This window comes from Primulina eburnea, chromosome 16 (genome assembly GCF_022965805.1).
Source record: "Primulina eburnea isolate SZY01 chromosome 16, ASM2296580v1, whole genome shotgun sequence".
NCBI lineage: Eukaryota > Viridiplantae > Streptophyta > Magnoliopsida > Lamiales > Gesneriaceae > Primulina > Primulina eburnea.
Window position 1 is genome coordinate 28811815 of NC_133116.1, and position 27882 is coordinate 28839696.

At 35.3% G+C, this 27882-nt stretch overlaps 1 protein-coding gene across 2 annotated transcripts; it reads right to left on the reverse strand.

Annotated features, from left to right (window-relative positions):
- Positions 1–594: 594 nt before the first annotated feature.
- LOC140816499 (myosin-11-like) lies at positions 595–25516 on the reverse strand. 2 transcript variants are annotated; one of them, XR_012114599.1, is made up of 38 exons: positions 25352–25516; positions 24655–24783; positions 24403–24546; positions 24146–24291; positions 23905–24061; positions 23731–23789; positions 23299–23458; positions 23050–23199; positions 22751–22887; positions 22512–22658; positions 22323–22424; positions 22166–22223; positions 21986–22087; positions 21861–21898; positions 17010–17136; positions 16757–16927; positions 16502–16633; positions 16277–16386; positions 16122–16182; positions 15455–15632; positions 15021–15226; positions 14822–14941; positions 14460–14558; positions 14105–14326; positions 13184–13323; positions 3747–3858; positions 3620–3664; positions 3297–3536; positions 3050–3208; positions 2740–2943; positions 2498–2641; positions 2209–2279; positions 2023–2122; positions 1871–1927; positions 1733–1789; positions 1531–1645; positions 1357–1439; positions 595–1009 (listed from the first exon to the last, which is right to left on the reverse strand). XR_012114599.1 is itself a non-coding variant. In XM_073175822.1 (38 exons), the coding sequence occupies exons 1-38, from the start codon at positions 25352–25354 to the stop codon at positions 871–873; spliced, it is 4590 nt and encodes a 1529-aa protein (XP_073031923.1). In that variant the 5' UTR covers positions 25355–25516; the 3' UTR covers positions 599–870. The 2 variants fall into 2 exon arrangements, 1 of the variants encoding a protein (XP_073031923.1); XM_073175822.1 differs by having other exon boundaries at positions 599–1009; positions 1565–1645.
- Between the last annotated feature and the right edge of the window lie 2366 nt (positions 25517–27882).

Here is a 27882-nt window from a genome sequence, read left to right on the forward strand (position 1 = left end):
TGTTTTCAAATATTAAATATTTGGGTTAAAGAAATCATGTTGTTCATAGAATCAATGGCGCTATTGGGTCAAGACTGTGTTTCCTTTTATTGGGTAACCGGATTCGCATCAATAATGGTGTACAACCATAACTGCGGACTATTCCACTCGATAAATGATAATCATTTGGATAGTCCGAAGAAGGGTTGTTCAGTGAATCATCAAATGATCATCTATTTATATGAATAAACATATCCATGTCTTTACCTATGAAACATGGCGTTTATATCAGAGATATTATTTTCAAGCTCAAGGGAACTTTATCCTCATTTTAGGCAGCCGATTCGACCAGGAACCTGTATAGAATATATTACACACATGCTAATGAGTTTCATGATCTTACGTGGAGAGACAGAACTCATGATACATTTAATATATTTAAGAACTTTATTATATAACTTACATGCATATACATATAAAGTAAATATCATAATTGGATAAAACCGTAGAGTATTATTAAAATAATTTTTTTAAAGATTTGAATCAATAAAATACAAGCCACAGATTTGCTTGTTAGACACTTGCTCTAACCGTTGATAACTATTAAATGTTAGTATAACGATGAACAATTGTTCATTATATCACATAAACATATATATGAACATATGAGTAAAAATGTCAAAATATCATCAAGAATAATAATTATTCATTTACATATACACATTTCACCTCAGTGAGATTTCCATATTTCCACCTTCTCCTTGAATATTAATTCATCATCTCTCAATAAAGGACAAACATAACGAAAGTACATTTGTATTAGAATTTTCGTACAAACAAATATCAGTATTTTGTATCTTCAACAATGACATTAACAATGAACTATGTAGGTCAGCTAGAGTTTTGGTCGGTGCGTGGCGGCAGTAAAAAGCTGAACCCCGAGTTCTCACTGATTAGAGGTGGAGGTTCAATATCTAAGATATCGATTTGTTCCATCGATTTAGATATGTCGTCAACAGAAAAGGGTATGCTGCAAACGACCAACCAAGATGAATCAACAATTAAAATCCAAACAAAAGTTGGCGGTAATGGAACAACATGAACAACGTAACTTTTCCATTTTGATCCATGTCTTCTAGGCATTGACCAATGTCAAAGACACTACGTGTTGATCAAATAACTTTCCAAAGACAAACTTTAATAGACAATATCTCTCACGGAAAAATAATGCCAAGAAATGGAAAGTTGAAGCTAAATAAAGCTTGATTTTATGCATATTCACTCTCCCGGCTGCGAGTAACTTTACTCGAAATTTGATGTTAAACTGAAACGAACAAAAACAAAATATGGCCAAACCAGTCAAATATTTGTGCTAACCTCGAGTCATCATCCAACAGAAAGGAATTGCTTACTGCATTATTCGAATCCTCAGTCATCAGCATCCTCATGTTGGCTATAACCTGAATACATTGAAGGATTTGCATCTATATTAATATGACCAGATATGTACTTTTACCCAGAAATTTATCTTTCTAAGAAGACGACTCGAACCTAGTTTTGAGTAATGGCATCCATAGAAACTTACATCCGAAGACACACTATGTGTGCCATATTTGTCATCCCAGTACATTGTACTGATCCGGTACAACTGCTGAATGCTCAGTACCTATTCAATAAGGAATATGCTAATTGATATCTTTTTGTAAGTCAAAGGTTGATATAATTCTATGGTTTTGGTTATGGTTTGACTCACTGGACAGAGGTCATGACTAATTTCATCCGATGTTTTCTTTGGCTTTTGGTGGAGAACCTGAATTGAAACAATTGATATAACAGCTGAAACTTAAATAGTTTTTCCTAGACATGAATCAATAAATGCAAAATGATTTACCAGAAACTCAATGGCTTGTCTTATATGCTTCAGCTCATCCCAAGATGAACCTGCGTACTGCAGTATTTATAAATATTCTCATTCAACAAATTTTAACATTTAAGGAAAAAAATTTCACAGAAACATGCAATCAAACAAAACCAAAGAAGTACCTCTTCGGTCGCATTACAACACCAAAGTTCTAATTCAGCGAGCCCAGCCTTAACATATTCACCATTACTAAACGAACAACATTCTCGTCTTAAAAGGAGGCTGCATACAGTTAGTTCACAAAACAATAAGATTTTAAGAAAAAATAACTTAATAAAGACAAAATATGAGACAAAATAAGCCTTCACCTGTTAAATAATTGCACATTGATGAATGAAAAAATCTGTGTGAACACCTTGCGAACTAAAAATGGTGGCACCTGACATGACATAACACATGTACGTCAGACGGGTTACTATATGAAAGAGATGCCAAGTTCGTATTCATATCAAAACAACACATCCTTATCCAACATGACATGAAATGGGGAGCATGAAAAGTCTGCAACTGAACGTAGAGAAAACTTTAAACGGATTCCATGATTTAGAAGATAAACGGATATTATGGAGAGCATATAAGCAACATAATTCTACTGACATGATTAGCTTTCAATGTGTTCAAGAAATTTCCAAGGCTTTTTACGATTCCTTGCCAGTGCGCAATCAAAGCTTGTTGTGCTGCCGTATTGGCAACTGAACGTGATGATCCCTTAACCAAGCTTGCTCTGGAAGTTCTTGGTGCCTGTATGGATTCACACAAGATAGGCTTATCGTCCAGTTTTACAGTATTTTGGTTCTTTTCAAACTTATAGTGACACAATATGAAATGTAAATCAATACCTGGATACATAGCCCAAGAAGTGGTGAAATCTCCTTCTTCAAATTATCTCGTATCAGTCCGTAAATTTTTTCAACATATGCGGTGAGTTGTTGCTTGAATAGCAAAGCAGGATACTTGGCTTCTACTTGACGTAAAGTGTCTACTCCACCAGACAGGCCATTCACAAAGGAAAGATTTACTCCATGAGGAGTTCCTCTGAAGCTCTAAAATAAAGAGTTTAAAAAATATGAGTTTCAAGAGAATTCATTTAAATGGAACTTAAAATTGTTTCTTCAGCCACTGAAAGGAATAGTAGAAAATATATCTTACATGTGTCATCCTGCCAAATAAAGTAGCCGAGGATGACCTACGACGTTGAGGGGCCATTCCAGCTGCACCACTTGCTTTCAATGTGCGTTGGAGCAACAAGAGTAAAGTTGAAGCATTTGACAGCCAATAAGCCAGCACATCATTGTTATCTTGTGTTTTCTATTAATGGTTAAGATCAAGTATTAGAAACTCAATACATTTGAAGAGCAAAACAAGAAACATTATCATAATATTGAAAATTACAAACCTCAATACATTGACCTATAGTCTGAATGATCCGATCAAAAACACTTGTTCTTTCTACTTCAAAAGATCTCCACTGCAAAAGACACTTATAAATAATACAGGCTGCAATTGGCTTGTCGGCTGCAAAACCCAAATGTTGTGAAATACAACGAGCTAGCAACTCCTGACTTTCTTGTTGTTTCTCATTAAGTGATTTTTGTGGTTTGTCATCGCCTTCGGAAAATGATGGGCTGTGTAGATCCTATGAGTCACATGGAAAACACAAATGAAGGTTAAATTCGGGGATTTGCAAGGAAATTAAATATGTTAAGAAGATTTTGTTACCACATGCATCTTAGTGTCCCCAAACATATGCCCACTATCATTCCTCTGTCATTACAAGCACCAGAAATTTTGTAAGGCACTAAATAAAAAATTCAAAGTCCAGCATATTCTTCAATGACATAAATACCTGGATAATTGATCTAGAACGCCCGGACAGGAACTTATTTGGTGTCATTGACAATGCCTGTTGACGAAGAACTTTGTTCTCTGACTCAAGATTATTCATCTTCTCTTCGAGCCTTTCACAGTTTGAAAATTCATTCAATTATTTCCTTAGAAATAGAAAAAGACTTGAACACCTATTAAGTTATTGTTATTCCTGTAATTCGCATATATTTCCAAATTACTATCCCATTTCTTGTGTGGTGCTACCTTAAGGAGTAGTAATATATGGAAACGGGACAAAATGTAGTCAATGCCAACAGTTGTACAGTTTTGAAAAAATTTCTAAACGTTGTGAGCTGATTTACAGTACTTGAAAATGACATGCATCAAATAAATGGCTGCCATATGAAATATGCTGCAATTAATTGGGCAACATCTTCTTTATGATGAGCAGTTGCACCTTGTTGCATTAATGGAGTCATGATACCAACAATAAGGTCATTAATATGAAGCTATAGTTCCTTAGTTACTATAATTGGTTCTCTTCCATGTATTGAGATTTCTACAAAAAGAATGCTAACATTCTTTGTATGGTTAGTGCAATGGTTGGAATAGTCAATGGCTTGATGATGGCATGGTAGATCATGTTAGAACTATTGACTGAGTGTAATGCTGCAACAACAATTCGAAACATGTATCTAGATGTACAAGAAAGATATGGATGCAAAAAAGCATCAGCGAACTCCATGCCCAGATGGAAGCATTAACCATGACTACCACTGTAACACAAAAAAGAGCACTAGGAAGTAAGGTCAAGAGAAAGACTACTAAGGGGCTAGCTGTGTGGGAGTGAATCTGTAGATGATAGCATATTGTCACTTTCCATTGTGTTGAGATCACAAGAAAATAAACGAGGTAACATCGCAGCAAAATATTACAAGTAATATCAATAAGTAAATAAGATGGACATCAATATTTATAGTGGTTCACCTCAAAGTTGAGTTACGTCAACTCTAAACCTCTCAAGGAGATCATTTACTTATCAATAGCGAAGAAGACAAGAGAATTGAGAATAAACAGTATTTCATTCAGAACACTCTTATTTTAAAACTACTTTCTCTCCACTAATCATTTTCCTTCCAAGGATAAACACCCCTTAAGAAATCTCACACTAAATCATTTATCACACTTCTACATTTATGATTGTAGATGAAATGATTTTGTATTTTGGTGTGATTTTGAAATTAAGAATTGATGAGTATTTATAGGTGAAGTTTAGGGAAGAAAACAAAAAATAAAACATGTTGTCATCGACAACATAGAATTGGTCGTAATCACATAATTATGAATGTGATTATACATGTTGTCATCGACAAATTGTCAGATGTACATATAGAATTGGTCGTGCTCAAAGTTTCATTCAACATCTGATTTATCATCTGATCTATGATGAACAGCGGTAAGTGCATCTTGGTGACGAATAGAAGATCTTTATCATACTTTTCCAAAGTTGACAATTAAAGCCATTAAGGTTATTCATCTTGCGTGTGCGTACTTCTATCTTTTGTGACTACTACCAATAAATTATTCGTCTAGTCTGAATACAAAAGAACTACTTCTCTACAGACTAAGCTACAACCACAGAGCATACGAAGACTTTCTGTAGTATGTGAGAACCTCTATCTGATGCTAGTTGTTGAGATATCAAGAAAACAAACGAGGTAATATCGCAGCAGAACATCACAGGTAATATCAACAATTGAATGAGATGAACATTAATACTTATAGGGGTTTACCCCAAAATTGAACTACGTCTACTCTAAATCTCTCAATGATATCACATTTTTATTAATAACAAAAAAGATAAAAAAAATTAAGAATATAAATTATTCCACTCAGAACACTCTAATTTTAAAAATCAATTTCTCTCCACTAATCATATTCTTTGAAAGGAGATACACTCCTTAAGAAATCTCACATTATAGTTCTTTGAAAGGAGATACACTCCTTAAGAAATCTCACATTATAGGTGAAGATTATGGAAAAAAGCGAAGAATGGTTTCTTGCACACAACGCCATGCTAACATTGGGCTTCTCAGAAGCAGTAAAATCTGAGATTTCCACCTACACATGGGCAGAAAGGTGAATTGGTTTTTCGCTCTACCATCTGAAAGACTTTCAAACACTGCCCCGAGCTTTTTGGGATAAGAGAACACATAAAAGTAGAAAAGATATTTCAACTTGTCACCAACAGATGTCAATTGGGAAGATGATGATGAACCAACATCCTTCCCTCATGGTTGAAGACAACAAGATCTCAATGGAGGGAGTAATTAATGTCACGGGTCTCACACATAATAATCCATTGCAGCAAGCAGGAAAGTCATCAAATCCAAGAATAAGATTATAATCTTACTATTTTTCTGGTTGATTTGTTGCTATCTTTTATTAGAAATGGTTTAATTTGTTATCATTTATTAGGATTTGAATTTTGTATTCAAGGGAGGAACGATGAATAAAATATTCAGTCTTCAAAATTTCTCTTCCAACGAGCCAACCAAGAGATTGAAATGTTCTCTCTAACGAGCTGTAATGCCCGAGATTTAATTACGGTAATCAGACGTTGATTATTGACATGATTGGGGTTATAAGAACTCAAATGACGAGGCCGGGCGTCGGTGCAAGAAAAACAAGATTTGTACAGAACTCGTGGCGCCCGAGCGGTAGAAAGAGACCGCCCGAGCGCCAATACACCATAAATGGGAGAGTTTGACAGAAAGTCTGGCGCCTGAGCGGTAGAAAGTTACCGCCCGAGCGCCAGTGTTCTCCGAGATGATAATCACACAAAAGAGGTGGCGCCCGAGCGGTAGAAAAGTACCGCTCGAGCGCCAATGGAATAAGGAGCCACGCACAGAACAGAAAGTGTCGCGCCCGAGCGGTACTTTCTTACCGCTAGAGCGCGAGACGTGGAATAGGTGGAATGAGCCACTTGCTTCAGTGCATGTTACGGATGTATATATATATATATATATACACATGCAAATCTTCAGAATTCCTTAAGCAACTCATTTCTCAGAATTGAAGAAAGGGCCGAGGAAGATAGCAGAAAATCCTTACGCCTTTTGTGAGAAATCCGTCCGTCAGATTTTGAATCCGACTTCAGTACTGTGTTTCTATCAACGCAGGTTACAACTGGATGTAAGTTTTATTACGTTTAGACAATATTTGAATTTATGATATTGTCAGAATTGAATATGAATCAGATATGATGTTTCTGCTACAGTAGACAGTATAGAATTGAAGTTAGATTAAAGAACAGACTGTTCCTGTAATTGTTATGATTTTCGAAAGTTATTGACTGAGATTTTGATATCAGAATAGTGTATTGAATATATCGATATTCAGATTAGGAGTTCCAGTATTATATTTGTGATGTTCAGAACTGATGGGGTTATTCAGAGTGTATTGTTATGTCGTCGAAACATCAGTTGAGTTAGATTGATCAGATTCAGATATGATTTCGATTAGATTGTGATATTATTGATATGACTCAGATTGTATCTTGTTCAGATATTGATCAGATTATGTACTGAGTTGAATATTGATCAGAACAGATTGTGAATTGAGTTATTCACTGATACTATGTACTCGATATTGTCATTTCAGATTTGATATGGACAGAGTGGAATACCAGACTTCGTCTTCGTCAGACAGGGACGACAAAGGTATAATTCATGTGATACCTGGGAAGATACAACTCAAATCAGATTTCATTTGAGTTTCTCAATAAAATCACATACTTGATTATTGTTTATCCTCTGATATGATTATGATTTGTTTATAGACTTTATATTCAAATCTTTTGAAATGAGCATGCTTTGTTTACAGATTGTTATACATTGCATTTGAGATAGGAAAGTTTGACAGATAGTCAGACTTCTAGACGTTCGGTGTATCGTTACGTAGGAGCAGACACCCTCCTATTGTAGATTACTCGATACAGCTCAGACCGAAGTCTAGGAATAAGATGTACAGTCACCCCGATTGAGAGGGTAGGTGACAGCCATTGACGTCTTATTCACACCGGGATCCCTAGAGTTATAGTTGAGTCGAGTCTAGACATGATTTGACTAGAACTGCATGTGTTTAGAGATGTGGTTTCATAGACTATGAAATCCATGTTTATTGCTTTCAGTATGATAGCATGATTATATGATTTGATTTGAATTGCATGGTTATCTGATTGGAGCTGCATGCTTATTTTGATTTGATTTCATAGATTATGAAATCTATTATATTTAATTTTATTCATGATAGAACGTTTCATGATTTACTTTGTGTATATACATGCTTACCATGTCTTATACTGGGATTTATTCTCACCGGAGTTATCCGGCTGTTGTCTTGTTTTGTATGTGTGCATGACAACAGGTGGGGCTGGATCAGGGTCAAGATGAGAAAGAGGCTGGACTAGATAGCGTGGTGATTCCGGACTTACTGTAGACTTGTTTTATTACTAAACCTTAGACTGAGGTTATACAGTATTGTACTTTTCTACTGAATTGTAGTTGTTATACAGAGATGTATATTATTTAGATTCCATTACCTTCCGCATTTACATTTTAAAAAGAAAAATTTTTAGACCCTGTTTATCAGAACTGATAATTAAATCCCAACGATGATTAAGAAGATGATTAGCGTCCGGGTCCCCACACGAGCTCAAAGAATTGCACCACTATGAAATCCATGACATAGAGGACCATAACATAATGTTCAAGACAGGGAATGATATATGTGGAAGTGATTTAGAGGTAACAAAAGGCCTTAGGAAGTTGAAAGTAGGATTGTACAGATCTTGAAAGGAAACAAATAACACTGAATTGTTAAGGTTGATAATAATTCGTCGTCTTTGAAAAAATAAATAAAGATCATACTTCATCATGTTAGAGTTGGCAAGGTATTACCAAACCCGAAATATGCCAGATACAAGCAAGACACCCAATAAAATAGTTTTAATTATGAGCAGTATGCATATACATATATACTAAATAGTACCCTGAATCTACATTTACAAATAGTTATGTCAAAACTGAGCATCTAGCTATATTTATTCAAATGAAGAATGCATGCAAAATTGTGTAATGTCTACAACATGTATGTGTGTTGCATGCAACATTATGAGTGTATAGACAAAATCAACTATAAATAATGTAAAGACTCTGTATGTATCGGTAACTTATCGAAAATCTCAGAAAAATATCAAAACTCCATTTCATGTTTCCTATCAATCATGTTATAAGAACAAAACATTGCCTGAAATGAATATCTACAATCTAAATAATCTTCAAGTCATCCCAAGATAATGAGTTGTGGGCTAAATGGATATTTATTTTTAGAGCGAGCGACTACTCGCATGCAACTCAGCTGAGTTTTCTAAGCCCAATCTGTCTTTCTGTAATGCACATGGGCTGTTCCCGATTGGGCTTGAGTCCCCTCACGGTTATCCCATTACCCATTACTCATAGAACTTCTCCAGCCCAGGCACTGGAGCTTTTTGCCTTCCCAGGATTAGAACCCAAGACCTCCTGGACTTATATAGATGTTGGCAGCAATCCTGGTAAGGCAAAAAGCTCCAGTGCCTGGGCTGGAGAAGTTCTATGAGTAATGGGTAATGGGATAACCGTGAGGGGACTCAAGCCCAATCGGGAACAGCCCATGTGCATTACAAAAAAAGGCGGAGCTCAACTGGTACCAGGATTGCTGCCAAGATCTATATAAGTCCAGGAGATCTTGGGTTCTAATCCTGGGAAGGCAAAAGCTCCAGTGCCTGGGCTGGAGAAGTTCTATGAGTAATGGGTAATGAGATAACCGTGAGGGGACTTAAGCCCAATCGGGAACAGCCCATGTGCATTACAAGAGCCCAATTTCGTACACGTAAAACCCTTGCATTTATTTAAATTATTAAAGCATTTAATTAATTTTAAAGGAGTTTTAGCCATGCATGATTTATTTAAATGCATTATCTTTAAATTAATTATGTTGCGTGATGCACGTTAAGATGTCTTTCGAGTTTCGTGTTTCAGGCGTTTATTCGAAGCGGGATTGAGGAAAAGACCCGGTGACGATTTTGGCAATTTAAAACGTGGTACTTTATTTTAAGTTGAGTTTGGGGGTATTTTAATTAAATTTTTAAGTTTTAGTATTCTAAGCCTAAGGTATTTATTTAGAAATTTTAAGAGTTTAAAACTTTTAAAATTTAGTATTTTGTGTGTGTTGTTTTAATTGAGAAGTTTATTTTAAATTAGTATTTTTATGAGATGTTAGTAGTTTGAATCCTAAATTAATTATTTTTGCGAGTTTATGATTTTAGAACTTTTAAAGTCTAGTATGGTGTGTGTTATATTTTAATTAGAGAGTTTTATTTAAAAAGGTAGAGGAGAGTTAGTGTTTACTTAGTAGATAATTATTTTAATTAAGCAAAAATTTAGTCTTTTAATTTAATTAAAACACACGCTACACACACAAACACACTTTTACACACAATAATACACGCCTAAACACACACACACAAGTTTCATTCTAGTTTTTATTATTTGGAGAGAAAGAAAGCTAGGGTTCTTCACTAGCATAGCAGCCGCCCCCTTCCCTGTATTTCCCAGCAAGATTTCGTTCAGTTTATCGTAAGAAATCGGTGCCACATTCGTCCCGGATCATCCTTCGCTCCTTTCTCGCTTCGGTGACGCCGTTCGGTAACGTTTAAGATTCAAAAGGCACGTATAATCTGTTCTTTCTGCATCGATCATGTCATATTATGTGTTGTGTTGTTTTATGCGTAAAAATATATGTGTGACGTTCATCGTTTGAGCAGAAAACGATTCGGATCAGTTTTGAATTAATTTTAGATCTAAAATCACGTTTTTACTGTATTTTTAAATACTGCGACTTTTCGGTCATGATTCTGAGAAAACTTTAAACGTAAAAATTGTAGAACTTTTTGATACCTTCGATTTGACAGTAAATTCGAAATATTCGGATAAAAATTAAGTGAGTTATGATCTTTTTCGTGGGACTGCTCAAACTTCGTTTTTCAGAAAATTATGTGTTGATGTGTTCTTGAAGTTATTTGTTGCAGGCTTCGTTGGACATCGACGAGATTGTGCTACTGCATTTAGATATGTTATGGAATGAATTTAGGTGTTAATTGGTGGTTCGTTTGGGTCGGGATTGGCTTGGGATGTAATAGAAGTCGTAGGAAGCGAAACGATTCCGAATTACGGGTTATTGTTGTATTGAAGTTACTTGTCGATGTTTGGGAACATTCGGGGTGTTTGTATGAGTTTGAATCAATGTAATAACATCCTAGGATGAGTCTTGAGGTGTTGGTTCATGGTGCTTAGACTTGGATTGAAAGGGTGAATGAATAAGTTATTGAATTTTCGTGAGTTTTCAAGTCCAGTGCCTACCTGGACCCCTTCCCGGACCCCTACACGGAGTCCGTGTCCGTTTTCCTTCAAAAATACGAAATTCCAGAGCCTACCCGTGTACGCCCTTTTAAAAAAAAAAATTTTAAAAAAAAAAATTTTTTTTTTTTTGCTTCGGGGTTTTATATCATGGTTTAGCACCTTGGTTAAAATTTATTTATGTAAAATATAGGATTTGTTTTGTGGTTTTATGCCATAGTTTAGTACGATGATTATGCGAGGTCAAGTCCTGAGCGAACTAGAATGTCATAAGCTACTTATTCACTTTGGTGGTGAGCTCGAGTACCTACGTCTAAGACATGCAAGTTACGTATTTAAAATTCATGTTAGTATGTCCAGTAGCGGCCCCAAGTGAGATCCAACGAATCCCTCAACGCCAAGTAAGTATGTTGACGTGCAAGAAAATATTTCAAGTTTTTGAGGTATGCTAAATGTCTTGTGACCAAATTATGATAGGATTGGAAAACGTTAAATTATGAACGAGGACCAATCCGCCTGTTAAATTATGAACGGGTTAGATCGTGGTTGGAAAGCGTTAAATTATGAACGGGGACCAACCAGCCCGTTAAATTATGAACGGGGATCTTATGTATGCGGCAGTGGATACGTCCCTGTCAGCCCAGTACTGTGGTATAGTCTGATCAGGCTCATTTATGTTAAGGGTCACTTGCTTTGAAACATCCTCTATGCAAAATGATGAAGTTATGTATGTTCAAGTATGCAGTATGTTTATGAAAGCATGTTAATGGCACGTCTACCTATGTACGTACGCATGTTCAAGTTATTATGCAAGTTCAAGTTTCTAATTATGTATGTCCTATTTTTAAGATGCATGTGATTTTATTATGTAGTACTTGTTATGCCAGTTTATACGTGTTGAGTCTTTAGACTCACTAGACTTGATCGATGCAGGTGACTATGTTGAGGAGACATGAGGTGATGACCAAGGGGCAGGCTTGGGCTGAGTGACAGGCTAGACCCGAGGACCGCAATGTTTATGTTTTTATGCAAGTTTAAAATACTCTGATTTTTAAATATTTGGATGCGAAATATTTTGAGACAGTTTCTTTTAGCAAAATTTTATTGGTGACGGATGATTGTGAGATTTATTTTATGAATGTTGAGTGACGACCGTATGGATGTTTACAACTAAGAAAATTTTAAATTTTCCGCAAATTTTAAGTATGAAAAGTACGGTTCGTTACACTTTCGATTTAAGTTGTTTGATGGATAAAAGACGCAGGTTTGAGTCGTTATTCTTGCGTTCTCAGTTCTACATGCTTTAAATAATGCTGCTTGAATCAGTTCTATGATTTTCTCAATTACATGAGACTTTAATTTTTTGTTGCATAAAGCACTTTTTATGGCTATTAAAATTTTAGTTCTTCGACGCATTCAAATTCGGGTTACTTCAATGCAATGTATCTACAACTTACCTAGGAAAAACAATAATTATTTTCCTACCACTTTATCCAGGATTTTTCTAGCAATCCCAGAAGTATAATAGTTAATGTGAAATCCCAGAAGCTTAGAAAAGTTTATGAAAGTGAATTTTTTACAACATATGAGAGAAGAGCAACAAAGACCATAGACTCCAACAGCCGAAAAAATCCAGCAAGATGCCTAGATGGTCGAGTTAACCAAGTGCATAGTTAGACCTTCTCATATAATGAAAAGAAAGTGGTGAATCAATCCATCATAGCTAAGGAAGTATTATAAATCCTATAGTGCAAAAAGTTTGATTTCTTGATTTATTTTTTTGAAGAAGTTGATTTTTGGAATTTTGATCAGCCTTTATATATGATGGATGAAGTAAGAGACATTTGATCAAGTACTCTATGCCTACATGTGGACCATAATTGACCATATAGCTAGTCCCATCCTATGTTGAAAGATGTTAATAATTGTTTGCGAGTGTGGGAGAAAAGAGTTAATTTACATTACCATAGATGGAGAGAAATTATAGTAAAGTAATTACCTGTGCAAAGACTCCTGTAATTGATGATCTTTTTTTTCTGTCTCTTCTAATTTTACTCGTCTTTCTTCACTACATTCCTGTTCCTCGGCATATTTCTTCCGCAAGTCATTAGATATTTCCTTTTCATATTTTAAAGAAGCCTGAGTAAAAAAATAAAATAAAATTAATGGGTTTATTTATAGAGAAAAGAACATACAATCAGAAGCATGCATATTCTCAAATACCATTTCCAAGATACACAGACATTGTTTCTCATTCCCATTATCATGGGCAATTGCTGCTTTTATAATAGTATACGATGCAAAGTTCATGTATGGTGCCTGCACCACCCACCCATGATATATAGATTTTCAGTTAGCAATTGCAACAAAATGTCCTTTAAAATTTGCTTTCCCCAGTACTTCCAATAGCTTGGGTTCTTTCTGAAGTGACTTGTTAGTGCATGATTCTCACAACTCTCAAATAGGTCAGCTAAATGCAAGGACTTTGACGAGAAAACTAGGACTTCAACTACATGTAGGGCTACATTTAGCTACGTGACACTACTGGATAAAATAGAGAAGTTCAACCTTAGCCATAAAGCATGGAAAGTTGAATAGAGTGTCAAGGTCACAATGCTTGATGGTTAAGGCTCTTGAGTTTTTTATTAGTGAATAAATTCGAGCTGTGAATTGTAATTTCAGCAGATCATTCACCAGTAACTAGTCCAACTTAAGGATTTTATTTTAGCAACTAATAGCTCATTTCCCTCAACGGAATGACACAAAGTGTTCTGCTTTCTAGAGTCATGCTTACACGTGACATGTTACAGATATGACTTTATTATCCAAATAATAAAGCTGAGTGAATGCCGAACGAGAATTTTTATTTTGCATATGGTAATAATGTACCTCAGCCATGAAACTTATCCACACTCATTACCTTCAGGCTGATAACTTCATCTGTAAGGGATTTGATTTTTTCAGTATCTTCAATATAAACAGGAGTTTCTTTGATGACAGGAGGTGCTTCCTTAATTGCTTTATTTGCAGCCTCACGTTCTTTTACAAGTATTGCATTTATTTCATCAACTTTCTTCTTCATTTCATCCAACGAACTCTGCAACTTTACAATCTCTAGAGCTTTGGCTTCTTCCAAATCTATCTGTATTCCCATTTTAATAGCATGGACATCAGACAAATTCATATTCCCTTTAAAAACTAGAGTAGGTAATCGAAATATGGACGGAAAGTTGTAAAAGGCCTGTCTAAAAGATGAGGTCAAGATCATGCAATACCCTTAAACGTTTTTCAAGTTGTAAGCGCCATGTGAGTTCCTCAAGTTGTTTTTCTAGCTTATCTTTTGCCTCTTTGAGTGCACCTGTCTCCCTTGCAGCCTGCAGAGTTATGTAGTTAGCTTTTGAAAGTTGACCAGCCATGAAAGAGCTAAGTGCCAGAAGTCTGGCCTGTTGTTCCTTTAAAATGGAACAACACCAATTAAACCATGGAACTTTCTCTTATCTTATTCCTGACCAACAAATGATAGTTCCAGAATATAAATTTATAAAGAATCTAAAGGGGGCAGCTTTGAAATATATATTTATACAAACAAACGAGGAGAGGGTTGTTATTTCAACAGTATTATGAGACTAAAACTAACCATTTTAAGCTTCCGCAATTCATGTTTTGCATTTCTTCCTCTCCATCTGCATTGTGCAGCTATCGCTCCTCTCTTTAGCTTCCTAAAGTAAAACAAAGCTCTATGGCAGCGCCACCATGCCTAGGTAAGGATAGCATCAAGTGAGTTTTAATGAAATCTGAACATCAACACTGAGCAAGAATTATCAACCACTTGCTACCTGAATAACAGTAATGGCTTTAGTTTGCCTCCTGAGTCTAAATTTATTACGAGCCTCCATGGTGCGAAAACCAGTTTGTATGACAAGCACTGAAATCCGGAGTCTTTGATATACATTTCTAGCTTGGTATCTAAGTGAATTTTTCTGAATTTTTACTGCAGCTGCTTCCTTATTCATGCTCTCAAATAGTTTGCATGCCAATCTACCTACATTGTTACAAATACGCAAGGAATCACCATAAAGCTAGAGTAGACAGATGAGTACGTCGATAAGAGAGAGTGTGTGTGTGTGTGTGTGTGTATGTGTGAGAGAGAGAGATCCAGAGACTACAAAAACGTATATGCTATGCTAGACTTATGAGGGTGTTATAAACTGAAATCCGAAAAAACCGTTAAGCTTCATCATATTTATGAACCTGTTTTTCAAAGGCTCACCTCTGCAATAGGATTGTACATAGATTGAGGCCTTCTTCAAAGCTATAAAATTTTTACGAGCAATATGTGTCTGTATGCGTCGTTGAATTGATTTTGCAGCAGTAGTTAAAACTTCTGCTCTAAGTGCATCTAACTCAGCCATCTGACCAGCTCTTAGGAATACCTTTGTTTTGCCTATCTGTAAGGTAAAAGAGGATCCATATGAATTTGCAGAAACGCGGGGATTTGTGCCTGAAACTTATTCTAAGACAGTTACACCAAAGTACATGATGTTATAATTGGATTCTAACACAACATTTTTCGAGTTTTTCACATATCTCAAAAGAAAATCCTATCATTGGTAGTTGAAGTCATGGACTTTAATATGCATAAGCAAAGATGAAATATCATATTCACACCACAAGAAAGCCTAATGAACAAGAAAAATAGATTAACCATGATGTGTGTGATGTAGGTGTATAGAGTATACTGTATACATAAGCAAAATATGATGTAAATGGCACATAAAGATGATATTGTAGCCTGTATTGAACATAAATGATCAGTTGAAAGTAGGAAAACCCAAGTCCCAAAAAGTAGAAATTGAATGACTTTGATAACTAGTATTAGAAATCATATATGCGAGAACTTGCAAAGCCTATTTGGTACGTGAGAAAATACCGCTTACCTGGAAACCTTTTAGCCCCTTCTTTTCCATAATCCTCTTGCATGCGATCTTTTCATCGTAGCTGCCCATGAGAAAGGCTTTGTTATTAACAGTTGATTTTTTCACCAGAAAAGACCAGTAACTTAAGTTTAGTCAGGTTAAAAACAGATACTTACTTGCCTTCCAAAACCTCTGGTGCAAGAGGTCCAAATCTGTTTATAAACTCAAAGAAATGCCGGCGAGTAGGAAAGCCTGCACAGCTAATCCTGATTGCCTCTAAAACACCCTGAATTGATGTGTTTGAGACCAAAAACTTTAGAAAAAAAAAAAACCAAAACCGATAGGGACGCCTTGTAGAGTGAGAGAATATTTACAACACAGCAAAGGGTGAAAGAACTTACACCACATCTTAGTTGTTGCATTATATTTGCATTTTCAAAAATGGCAGGTTTAAGAAGATTATTAGGCTTCACACATCTTATGTAGTGAGGTTCAGTCGCATTTAGAGTTTCCATCAAATGTTGCAGTTGTAACTGCATGGAAAGATTGTGAATAAAATTACTGTCGTAGCATCACTTTCCAGAGTATTAAATGATATAATGCATCATCTCATTAACATCTCTTTCTCTTTGTCCGTGTGTTCTTAGCTTAATTACCTTAAAACGTGAACCTATAGAAGAGAACTTGGATGATTTTGTTGTCTCTTCAGGTATTGGAGGGAAAAGGCCAGCTACAAAAGAACACTTTGAAGAACCCAACAGATCTTGGTGCTCGGGAACAACGTAGTCTTTATTTTTGTCCAAAAACTGATTAGATTGATATTGAACCTGATATTGCATGGCTACGGTATTAGAAAACTTGATTGCGGACATAAACAACCAATGGAGAAAGCAATGTAACATTACTTACCTCTCCAGCATAATGTACAATAGTAAAATCTGTACGAGACAATTTTGGTTTGACGAATCTCTTATTATTCTTGAACATCTGATAGAGCTTATTAGAGAATGTTTCGTGAGTTGATTTTGGGAACATACTGCATATGAAGAACATTAAACAAAAATAAAATGTTGTTAGTGTTAGAGTTGATGTCCTCAAAGACAACTGTTGGCTAGAGAATTTATTGATTCAAATGTAATAAACAATCTTTATTTTAATTTAATATAATTTAACTTTTCATGGTTTCATTATAATTTATCTGTATACCCATGCAATCAGCATAAATAAAGTCCTTGATTATACTTTACAAATGAATCGTAATTCAATCTTGAAACTCATTTGTAGATACTGTATATTCTAAATTCGTTCCTAATCGATTCAGCCGCCTAAAATAAGGATAAATGCCGCTTGATATTGAGACTAGCATCTATGATGTTGTGTAATGTGTTTCATGGTAAGGGCATTGAGATTTACAATCATGCAGATGGGTAATCATACGATGATTGTAACAACAAACCCTCCTTTGGACTCGTTATCATTCATCCAGAGGAAAAATCTATATGGTTGTGATTGTACATGATTAGTCCTTACGATCTGGGACAACACTGAAACTCTACATACTAGGATTGTGCTTTGACTCGTTTATACCAACTCCGCGAAGGTCACAAGCTGGGTGCAATTGTGAAGTGTGCATGTAACGTCCCGAAAATTTGAAGGTCCACGTAAACCACATGCATGCAAGTTATTAAAATTCTTTTATATTTTATTAAATTGTTTTAATGTATTAAATGCGTGTTTATTGTATAAATATGTGTTTTAATTCATGGTTTATTTAAAGTTCATGCATTAAGATTTTTAAGTTGCGTTTCGCTCTCGAACGAGGAACGGATATCGGAAATTACCAGGAAAATTATTTTAATCACATGATTAATTTTTATTATTTAATATAAGGTGTTTTAAATGTACTTTTCGAAAAATGGGCTTTGTTGAGTAGTTTACCCGTCAGAGCATATTTTTAATCGGTACGTAAATTTTATCCAAACATGGGACTTTTTGAGGGGGTCCGATCATTTTTTTAAAACGTACATAAATGAAATATTTTTCGAGAGTGTGTTTGGGCTTGATGGGTCTATTTTTGAGCTTAGTGGGCTCAGGACCTTCTTTAAAAAAATTAATGCAATTAAGGGCTCATTATCTTACAATTAACTATTTAATAATTACCCTAAGCACTCCCTAACCCTAACCCTCATTCTATCAGCCGACAACCCCTTCTTCAACCACTCATTTCTCGTGGGTTTTAGCAGCTAGGCTTAGGATCTTTCGGCCATAGCATTTTCTTGCTAGAAATTCCCTTCGGTGCTTTCCCGACGCTTGTTCTTCGATCTTCTTGCGTAAAACTCATCAATGCATGAGGATTTATTTCGTCTAGTTGAAGCTTCGGTTTTATGCAAGAATTGACATGAATGTGCATTCCTTTTGTTAAAAACTCACATGTTCCTGCATATGTGCAAGGGGATGCCAGTTTTTGTGTTTCTAGTGATTGTACATGATGGTGAGAGGGTGTCAATAGGCTGGAGTCGATGGTTAGATGGATTAAGTCGAGGGTCGATCGTTTTTTTTTTTTTTGTATTTTGTCACAAAACCCGTCACCCTTGATTATTTTGAATTATGCGACTTATAAGTTGGTTTTCTAGAAATGTGTTCAACATATGATTTGGAGATATGATTTTTATCGTAAAGCCGTGAAAGCTGTAAAATCTATGTGTCACCAAACCCCTCACCCTCGGTTATTTTGAATTCTGCGACTTATAGATTGGTTTTCTGGAAATATGTTAAATGTGTGATTTGTAGCACTCTGTGTTATCTCCGATTCAATAGCCAATTCGTAATTTTCTAATAAGAAACGAGGGAGATAGGATTTTTATCGTAAAGTCACGCAAGCTGTAAAATTTTTGTATCACAAAACCTGTCACCCTCGGTTATTTTGAATTCTGCGACTTATAGGTAGGTTTTCTGGAAATGTGTTCAACATATGGTTTGTAGCACTCTGTGTTATCTCCGATTCGATAGCAGATTCATAATTTTCTGATAATAAATGAGATAGATATGATTTTTATCGTAAACTCGCTCAAGCTGTGAAAATTGTGTGCATACACTGGATTTAAGTCACGGTTAAAGTTGGAATAAATTTGGTTAAGTTTCGAGTCGATTCAAGTTAAAACCGGGACCCCGGTCTAAGTTTTAAAACAAATCGTTTAAAATTGAAACGAGCTCGATTTTACGTCTAAGATGCTCATAAATATTATTTGGGATGTTTTAAGAAGTTTGGTAGACTTCGGGTTGAAATTTAGAGGTCCAGGGGTAAAATGGTCATTTTGGCTTTACAGGGGCAAATGGTCATTTTGCACCCCGGGGTGAGTTTTACTCCTGGCAGCGTCCTGAGCACATTTTATCATATTTTAAATGTTTATGCACCACGTTTATGATTTTTATGTAATTACGAAAAATACGGTGCATGCTTGGTTTCAAGAAAAAGTTACGTACATGCATGTTTTTATTAAGTGGTGAACATGATGATATTTTTGAAGGATGAGAGTTGGTTGTGACTGACGATGTATATGTAAACGATGACATGATATATTATGAGCTGAGACCAAGGCTCAGTGGACGGGTAATGTTGTCGCTGATGTCCCCGCCGCCAGGTACACGGTTTTATAAATGGATACATCGAATAGAGCTGATACGATAGAGCTGATACGAAAGTCACAACTAATGAACCGATTCAATTAAAAAGAAAATGTATACGTATATGATGACATGATGAGACATGCTTTGACACGTTACGATTTTATACGACACGTTTATTTTACGCTTTTAAATTCATGAAGTATATGTTGCTTATGATATTTTTCATTGTTGTGTGCCGTGTATATGTACTTGTTATTTCTGGTACAGTTGTGTTGAATCTTTAAACTCACTAGGCATGTGTGATGCAGGTGAGCATGATATCGAGGGAACTGGAGATGCCGAACTCTGAGTAGGCATGCCTTGTGAGGCGACACGTCCCGAGAACCACATGTTTTCCGCGTTATGATTTATGAGATTTGAGAGGATATTAACATTTTTATACATTGATGATTTTAAGATTTTTATTCGTTTATTTTCACGTATAATTTTGGATGAGTTTAGTTATTTTAAACGGCATTATTTTTACTGTCAAATATTTAAGATCATTTTTAAATGTTATATTTTCTGTGAAGCTCATGTATGCGAAACATTTAAATGTTATTTCGAAAATGTGAGCATTAAAAAAAATTCGCACTTTTAAATTAGTAGACATTACAGTGCAAGAGCTAGTGCATTGTAGTCGGGGATTCACCGCTCACCTACGGGTATGAATATCCTATGTGATCTAACGAAATAATAGTACATGAAATATCTGGCCAGAATGTGAGATGTACACTAGAGAAAGAGTTCTCTAGTTATGAATGCGATGACAATATGAATATTTCGTGATTGTATCACATAGCTACCGAATCTAATATGCAACCCTTGATAAATCAGTGGTTGCAGATTCGATCATGATATATGAGATGAAGAGAGCGTACTATACGTATCATAACCGATTGGTTCTTGCATGCACTATCAGTGATACCTAAGGAATCATGGGGTACGCTATTAGACGCTATTACCATGATTCGGTGAGTTTAATCATAAAAATGATTTATGATATTTTCATGAGCAAATGTTGGTGCATGAAATAAGGAAAATTAGAGTAAGCCCGAATAAAAGAAAATGTCCTGAATAAAAAAGAGTTGTGAACCCACAGCTAGTTGTATCTCCGAATCATTGAAGGTCACACAACCTGGATCATTTGTTCCTATTGAGAGAATAAATTCAAGGAGTTGAATTTATATAAAATTAAGAAATTGTAAATTCAAGAAGTTGAATTTATGATAATTAAAATTTTGAGAGAATAAATTCAAGGAGTTGAATTTATATGTTATGACATAGTAAATTCAAGGAGTTGAATTTATGATAATTTAAAATTTACAGAGAATAAATTCAATGAGTTGAATTTATAAAATTTGAGAATCTAAATTATTAAACTCAAAAGTTGAGTTTATTAAATATTAAATTAATAGTGGAAATTATGTTTAATGGGTTTGTAAGAATACAAGTCCAATATATTAAATAATTAAAGTTCTTAATAGACGTTGATATAATTAATTAAACTAGATGGACTAGTCCAATTAATTAATCAAACACATTAATGTTAATTATAGAACCTAAATCTACAATTTAGGTAATTATGTTAAGAATTTTGTTTTAAGATAATGAATCCATAACCCTAGCCTCCACTCACTCTCAATTCTCAAAAATCTCTCCCCTTTTCTCTCAAAAGTTTCGGCCTCCATCAAAAGAGAAAGGGGCTTGAGCCGCCTCTTGAATTTTCGCTCTCCTCCGCAAATATCTTCTATACTTTCTAGTGTAAGTTAGAAGAATAACAATTAATCAGGCCGAGGATTGGAAAAACAGAGATTTGAAGAACGTTAGCAGGGATTTACAACAAGAGCTACACCCGCTAATAACGGAGTAGTTGGTGCGTGTCAAGTGAAAATTCACTAAAGGTATATTTACGAACACCATATAAAAGTTTGTTTAATTTAAAGCTTCCAAGATAATATTTTGAATGTCAAAATAAAATTTAAAATACTTGTTAAAACAAAGTGCCAACTCGCAAAATCGTGCAATCAAGAATATCTATCGAGACTGAAAGAAAATCGAGCAAAAACCCAGATCAAGTTTAGAACGTGTTACCATGCTTCATCCAGAAGAGCAACTATTCCGCCTGGTTTCTGCAATGACGCAAATATTTAGTGACAACATATAAGTACTATGATATGATGACGTCGCATTTCTCATCCAGATCAATTCTGAAGTACCTTCTCAATAAGATCTAAAACATCTTGGTTATCAACAAACTCAATGTAGCTCCAATCAATTTCCTCCTTGGAGTATTCTTCTTGTTCCATTTTGAAAACATGCTGCCAACGATCAATTTTGAGACTTATTGAGTACATAATTAGTTAAAACATAAAAGGACAGCATGTGTTCAAATCTACCTGGTTAAAATGCTGTTGCAGCTTCTCATTTGTAAAGTTAATACAAAACTGCTCAAAACTGCATATATAGTACGTACTGTTAGAAAAAGGATGAATTCAAACAGTTTGAAATTACGTAGTACTTGTACTGTTTTTGCATACTAGATCAGGCAGCTACCTGTTGTGTTTAAAACTTTCAAAACCATAAATGTCAAGTACTCCAATCAGAGATTTTGATTTATGGTCTTGCCCGATTGAATTATTTATCTTATCCACCAACCTGAAATAAATGAGAGACTAAAATATCACATAATGGTGTTTTTTTTTTAACTGGATGATAACAACTTAAACCTGCCAAGCTCCATACCAATCAAACAGTCTAGAATATATTGTCTTCGCTAATCCATCCCTACTAACTGTTGCAGCCAAAGGATCTAGACTTCTCTTTATAACTTCTTCAGGAGTGATCATCACACGTTTACACAGTGCGTCTTCCAGTGATGCAGGATCGCACCTATGACAAAGAAAGTCAGAACTATCTGCATTGTAGAAGTACACATATACAACACTTGTAGTTTTGGACAAGATACTCTGAAGTTTTCATACATGAGAAGTTCAGCTACTGTTTTTAGATGAAAGTTGGATTTGTCATCTTTTGGAACCGATGAATCAACTTCTTTTCCTTTTGCAAAATCAATATTACCAATATGAAGAATAGCAGCAACAACCCTGAAAATTGCTTCCTGAGACAGAGAGGGAAGGGCGTGTGGTGGAAAGAAAGAGAGGAAGATGATGATCATTACTAGTTCTCCACTGTATATATATATATATATATATATATATATATATATATATATATCAAACATATGCTCAGAAACCAAATTACATTGGATATATATATATACCTGCTCTGTTTTACTTATTCCAACAATGTCCATTGCTCTTCTTGTGGCAAGGTAGTCATGGGCATCATTTATGCCAACCAGCTCGTAACATTTTGATTGGTTCAGATAGTGAAATGACTTGGGGTGATTTAACTTGTACTTGTCAATTTCCTGGACGGTGAAGAATTTTGCAACCATGAAAAATCTCCAACAACTGCAGAGAAATAAATTGGTAACAGAACCAAAACTGTCGACTAGCACATTTAGTACCTCTTGTGGTGCTGCACATAGAAGGTAAAAGCAATGATAGTTACGCTCGGGATCAGATATTTGGCAAACTCGGGATCTCTCAAGAAGATAAGTTCTAATAGCTGCTCCTGATATTCTCCCTTGCTTGTCAAACTGGATCTCGACAAATTTACCAAAACGACTGCAGTATCAGCATACCCACAGGATTACATCATTGTTGATATTTCAGATATAAAATTCACATAAGCCATCGTACATTTATTTGACATAAATAAATTGATTAAGTAATGTTTGTGAGTTATCATAATAGAAACAAGTTTCCTTGCCTAATAGACTTCTAAAGAAGATGATAGTTTACTAGACAGTTATCTATTTGTTATGATGATGAAATTAAGATAAGAGAAAACAACAGGAATCCCAAGACTTAACTGCCTAAGGGTTAAAGAGCTTCACCTGGAATTGTTATTTCTAACAGTTTTAGCATTGCCAAATGCTTCAAGAACTGGATTCGACTGCATTCATTAAATAAGTGCAAAATATTGTTAGAGTTACTTAAATAAAGAAAAGGTGACAAAAAGGAACGATATCAAATGACTGATCAACAACTGGCTCCATCATGAATCATACTTCAAGAACTTGTTGTTCAACAGTGCGTCCTTCGGTAGCAGCTCGACCGCCCAAAAAGGCAAGGTAGCGCATAAGCATTTTTGTGGTCTCAGTTTTACCTGCTCCACTTTCACCGCTGACCAGTATGGAATTGCTCTTTCTTTCATTTATCATGGCCCTGTTTTCAGTAGAGAATCATTAATCACAAAGCATTTATGTATGTCATTGAATATTCTTTTGATCGAGAAAGACAAAACTTAACCTGTAAGCTACATCAGCTACAGCAAAGACATGAGGGCTTAGTTCTCCAAACGGAGCTCCTTTATACTGTTGCATCATATGCTGGTTGTATAGATGAGATAGTTTTTGGAAAGGGTTTATAGCTATAAGAATATTGCCAGTGTAAGTCTGCACAATGCTCAAAAAAGGAAAAAAACAATCACATATGCCCTCAGTCAGACCCTGGTAAGGTACACAGTAATGGTGCACAAACCAAAACAAAGTAATAATATAACATACGTATATTTCGTTCAGTTCATATCTACTTTTGAGATTCGCAAGAACTCCAGGCTCATGCAGGTAAGACAGCTTTGTCATGTCATCAACACCACCGGCAGGAGCTTCCATATCCTTGGGATAAAGTTTTGATAACTTGGTGATGATCTAAACAGCAGATGAGGAAATTCAACAAGGCTTGAGTATAGTAAATAACACAACCTTTGTCCATTATAAATAAAAGAAATCAACTGAGGTCATCAATCCAAAACGTACCTTCTTCCCATCTGTCCTCTGAATCTCAGCTTCTTGGCCGTTAATTTTGGTGACCTGCCCACTTATCCAAGCCACAGCTGGGTCCTCAACCCAGACATGAGATCCAATTATTATGTTCACAGGAGTGCCCTGTAAAAATTCAAGGACACGCTTTCATGACTGAAAATTTTCAGTAAACAAAGATAAGTATAGTGCTTAAATGATCATATGGTAGGCACATGTTGCACAACTTGCAGGGGCGCCTTCTCGAATCAAACATGAGAAAGCTTTTTGCCGCAAGAGCGACCATGACGAAGATTAGACAACATAAATTCAAACAAATATCCAAGCTCGAGTCGAAGTATACGAAAGCGGTTCAGTCATTGAGTTTAATTAAAGCACATGCAAAACTTTCAAAATTCTTATGTAAATTACTTTGAAATCCTTATGTGATTCAATATTCTACGAGTATAGAGCACATTATGATTATAATGTTCCATCTCAAACAGGATAAAATCTTCAACATAGCTTATAAATTACCATCTCTGATTGCACAAAATTATCTAAGAATCGTTGATGAATGAAACTTTCCCATGGAAAAAGACGATTTCCCGCACAGTGCAAGAATACGATAGATCAGATATCTAACTAAAATAGCTCAAATTCATGAAAATAGCAATCCATCGAATACCAGGGAGTGGAATCGCCCATAACGTACCATTTCGAATCCTTAAATCTTCAATCTCAGGCAGCGATCCCTCCGACCATTTCACGCAAAAAACACACATGCATGTAACGAATGCGAGCCAAGAATGATCATGAAAGAGGGAAAAATGAAGTAGAAATGGGGAAATTTTCGGTTTTTGGATAATCTCTCTCCATAGTTTCGCTGTAAGTTCGGATCAATTCTTGTTATTTGTTGTTACTCTTCTGTTACATATATTTCATTTCAGTAGAAATTAATAATGCACGTGCAACAAAACATATGATGAAATAATTAAATTTCCAAACAAAATTAGTTAACTTAATAAAAAATATTGATATTAATATGGTAAATTTTGATAAAAACATATGTTAATTATTCATATGTAAATTTTGACAAATAATGTTTAATTATTCAAATGCACTTTTGACAATTAATATTAATATTCATGTGTAACCCAAAATAATTAATATTTTTTAACTTTATCTTCTGCATCTCATTGTCAAAAAATTATAATATATATACATATATATATATGTGTGTGTGTATTCTTGTCTAGAAAATACTTTTATTTATTGTTCTTTTTGTCTATACATTTTGTTATATGTGAATATATACCCTACGTCATTGTATAATTTTTGTACATTAAAGATGAACAAATCCATTTTATAGTTTCATTACCTAGACTTAGGCTAACATATATATGATCAAACTTTGTTTATTTCTTATTTTGAGGATCGATAAATCCAATATTTCATTTAAATTTTTTAGTTAATAATACTTACATGAGTTATATTGTGTATTTCTTCATTTTGAAAAGAATCAATTGTCATTCAATCATCAACAATGTTTAAAATTTGAAGAATGCTTCCAAATTTAAAATCTAGTAACATATGAGACCAATTCAAAACTAAAAGTTGATGCATATTGTTTCTTCTAATTTTGTGATCGAATAATGTTGTAACGTATCGTATTTTTATTACTCAAAATTTGCGGAAAAATAAAAAAATTTCTTAAATAAAACGTGAACATTCAAAATTCGATAAAAAGAAATAAACTGTACGTCTCACAAGTTGTTGCAACAACAGCTTTGAAATTTAAAGTTTGACAAAAATCTTAAATGTTTTCATAAAACTTAAAACATGACGGTCCTCGGGTTTAGCATCCCACTCAATCCAAGCCTGCTTCTTGGTCCCCACCTCCATCCTCCTCGTAAACATCCTCACCTGCATCGATCAAGTCTAGTGAGTCTAAAGACTCAACATGTATAAACTGGAAGTAACAAGTACTACATAATAAAATCACATGCAACTTTAAAATAGAACATACATACTTAAAACCTGAATTTGCATAACAAAACCTGAACATACGTACATACATACTTAGACGTGCCATCAACATAAATTTTTCTTAAACATGCTTGCATACTTGAACATACTTGAACATACATAACTTCATCATTTTGCGTAGAGGCATGTTTCAAAGCAAGTGACCCATAATATAATCATCTGATCAGACTAAACCACAGTACTGGGCTGACAGAGAAGATCCACTGCCACATAAATGAGATCCCCGTTCATAATTTAACGGATTGATTGGTCCCCGTTCATGATTTAACGATTTCCAATCTCGATCTAAAACTCGTTCATAATTTAACGGGGTGGGTTGGTTCCTGTTCATGATTTAACGCTTTGCAACCCATACATAAATTGGTCACAAGACATTTAGCATATCTCAAAAACTTGAAAATATTTTCTTGCACGTCAACATACTTACTTGGCGTTGAGGGATTTGTTGGATTTCTTTTGGGGCCATTGCTGCACATACTAACATGAATTTAAATACTTAATTTGCATAACTTAGACGTAGGTACACATGCTCACCACCGAATTCCATAAATAACTTAAAGATATTCTAAAACACTCGTGACTTGACCTCATGTAAATCATCGTGCTAAACCCAGACATGAAACTCCCGAGCAAACAATCAATTTTTCCCAAAGTCATGAAGTACACGGACCCCGTACCTGGGTCCGTGTACGGGTCCGTGTAGGTGCGCAAAAGAAATACCGAAAAGAAGGAAGGGCACGGACCTCGTGCTAGTGTCCGTGTAGGGGTCCGTGTAAGGTCACAAAATTGACACCGTGAAAGAAATCAAAGGCATGGACCCTGTGCCCTAGTCCGTGTGGGGGTCCGTGTCGGCTCGTGAGAATGACACCAAGAAGAAAACGAAGGCACGGACCCCGTGCCAGGGTCTATGTCCGGATCCGTGTACCTGCGCGACTTGCAAACCCACGAAAATTCAATATATACCATGCTTATCATTCTAGACTCGATTGTACGGACCATGAACCGACACCCCGAGACCCATCCTAGTATGCCATAACATCGATTCAAATTCGTACAAACGCCCAAAACAACGACGTCCACCCTATGACACATACAATTCAAAAACGTGGCAATTGACACCAAATCGTTTCCTACGACTTCTAATGTATTCAGTTGCCTATCGACACTAACCGACAATTCAAATGTCAACCCAACGTC

What these genes read in the sequence shown, in the direction of transcription:
- LOC140816499 (XM_073175822.1), bottom strand. An exon ending in ATGAACTGAACGAAATATAC is followed by an intron (nt 24,292 to 24,402) that starts GTATGTTATATT and finishes AGCATTGTGCAG; the next exon opens with ACTTACACTGGCAATATTCT. An exon ending in GTTGTAATGCGACCGAAGAG is followed by an intron (nt 1,928 to 2,022) that starts GTACTTCTTTGG and finishes TAAATACTGCAG; the next exon opens with TACGCAGGTTCATCTTGGGA.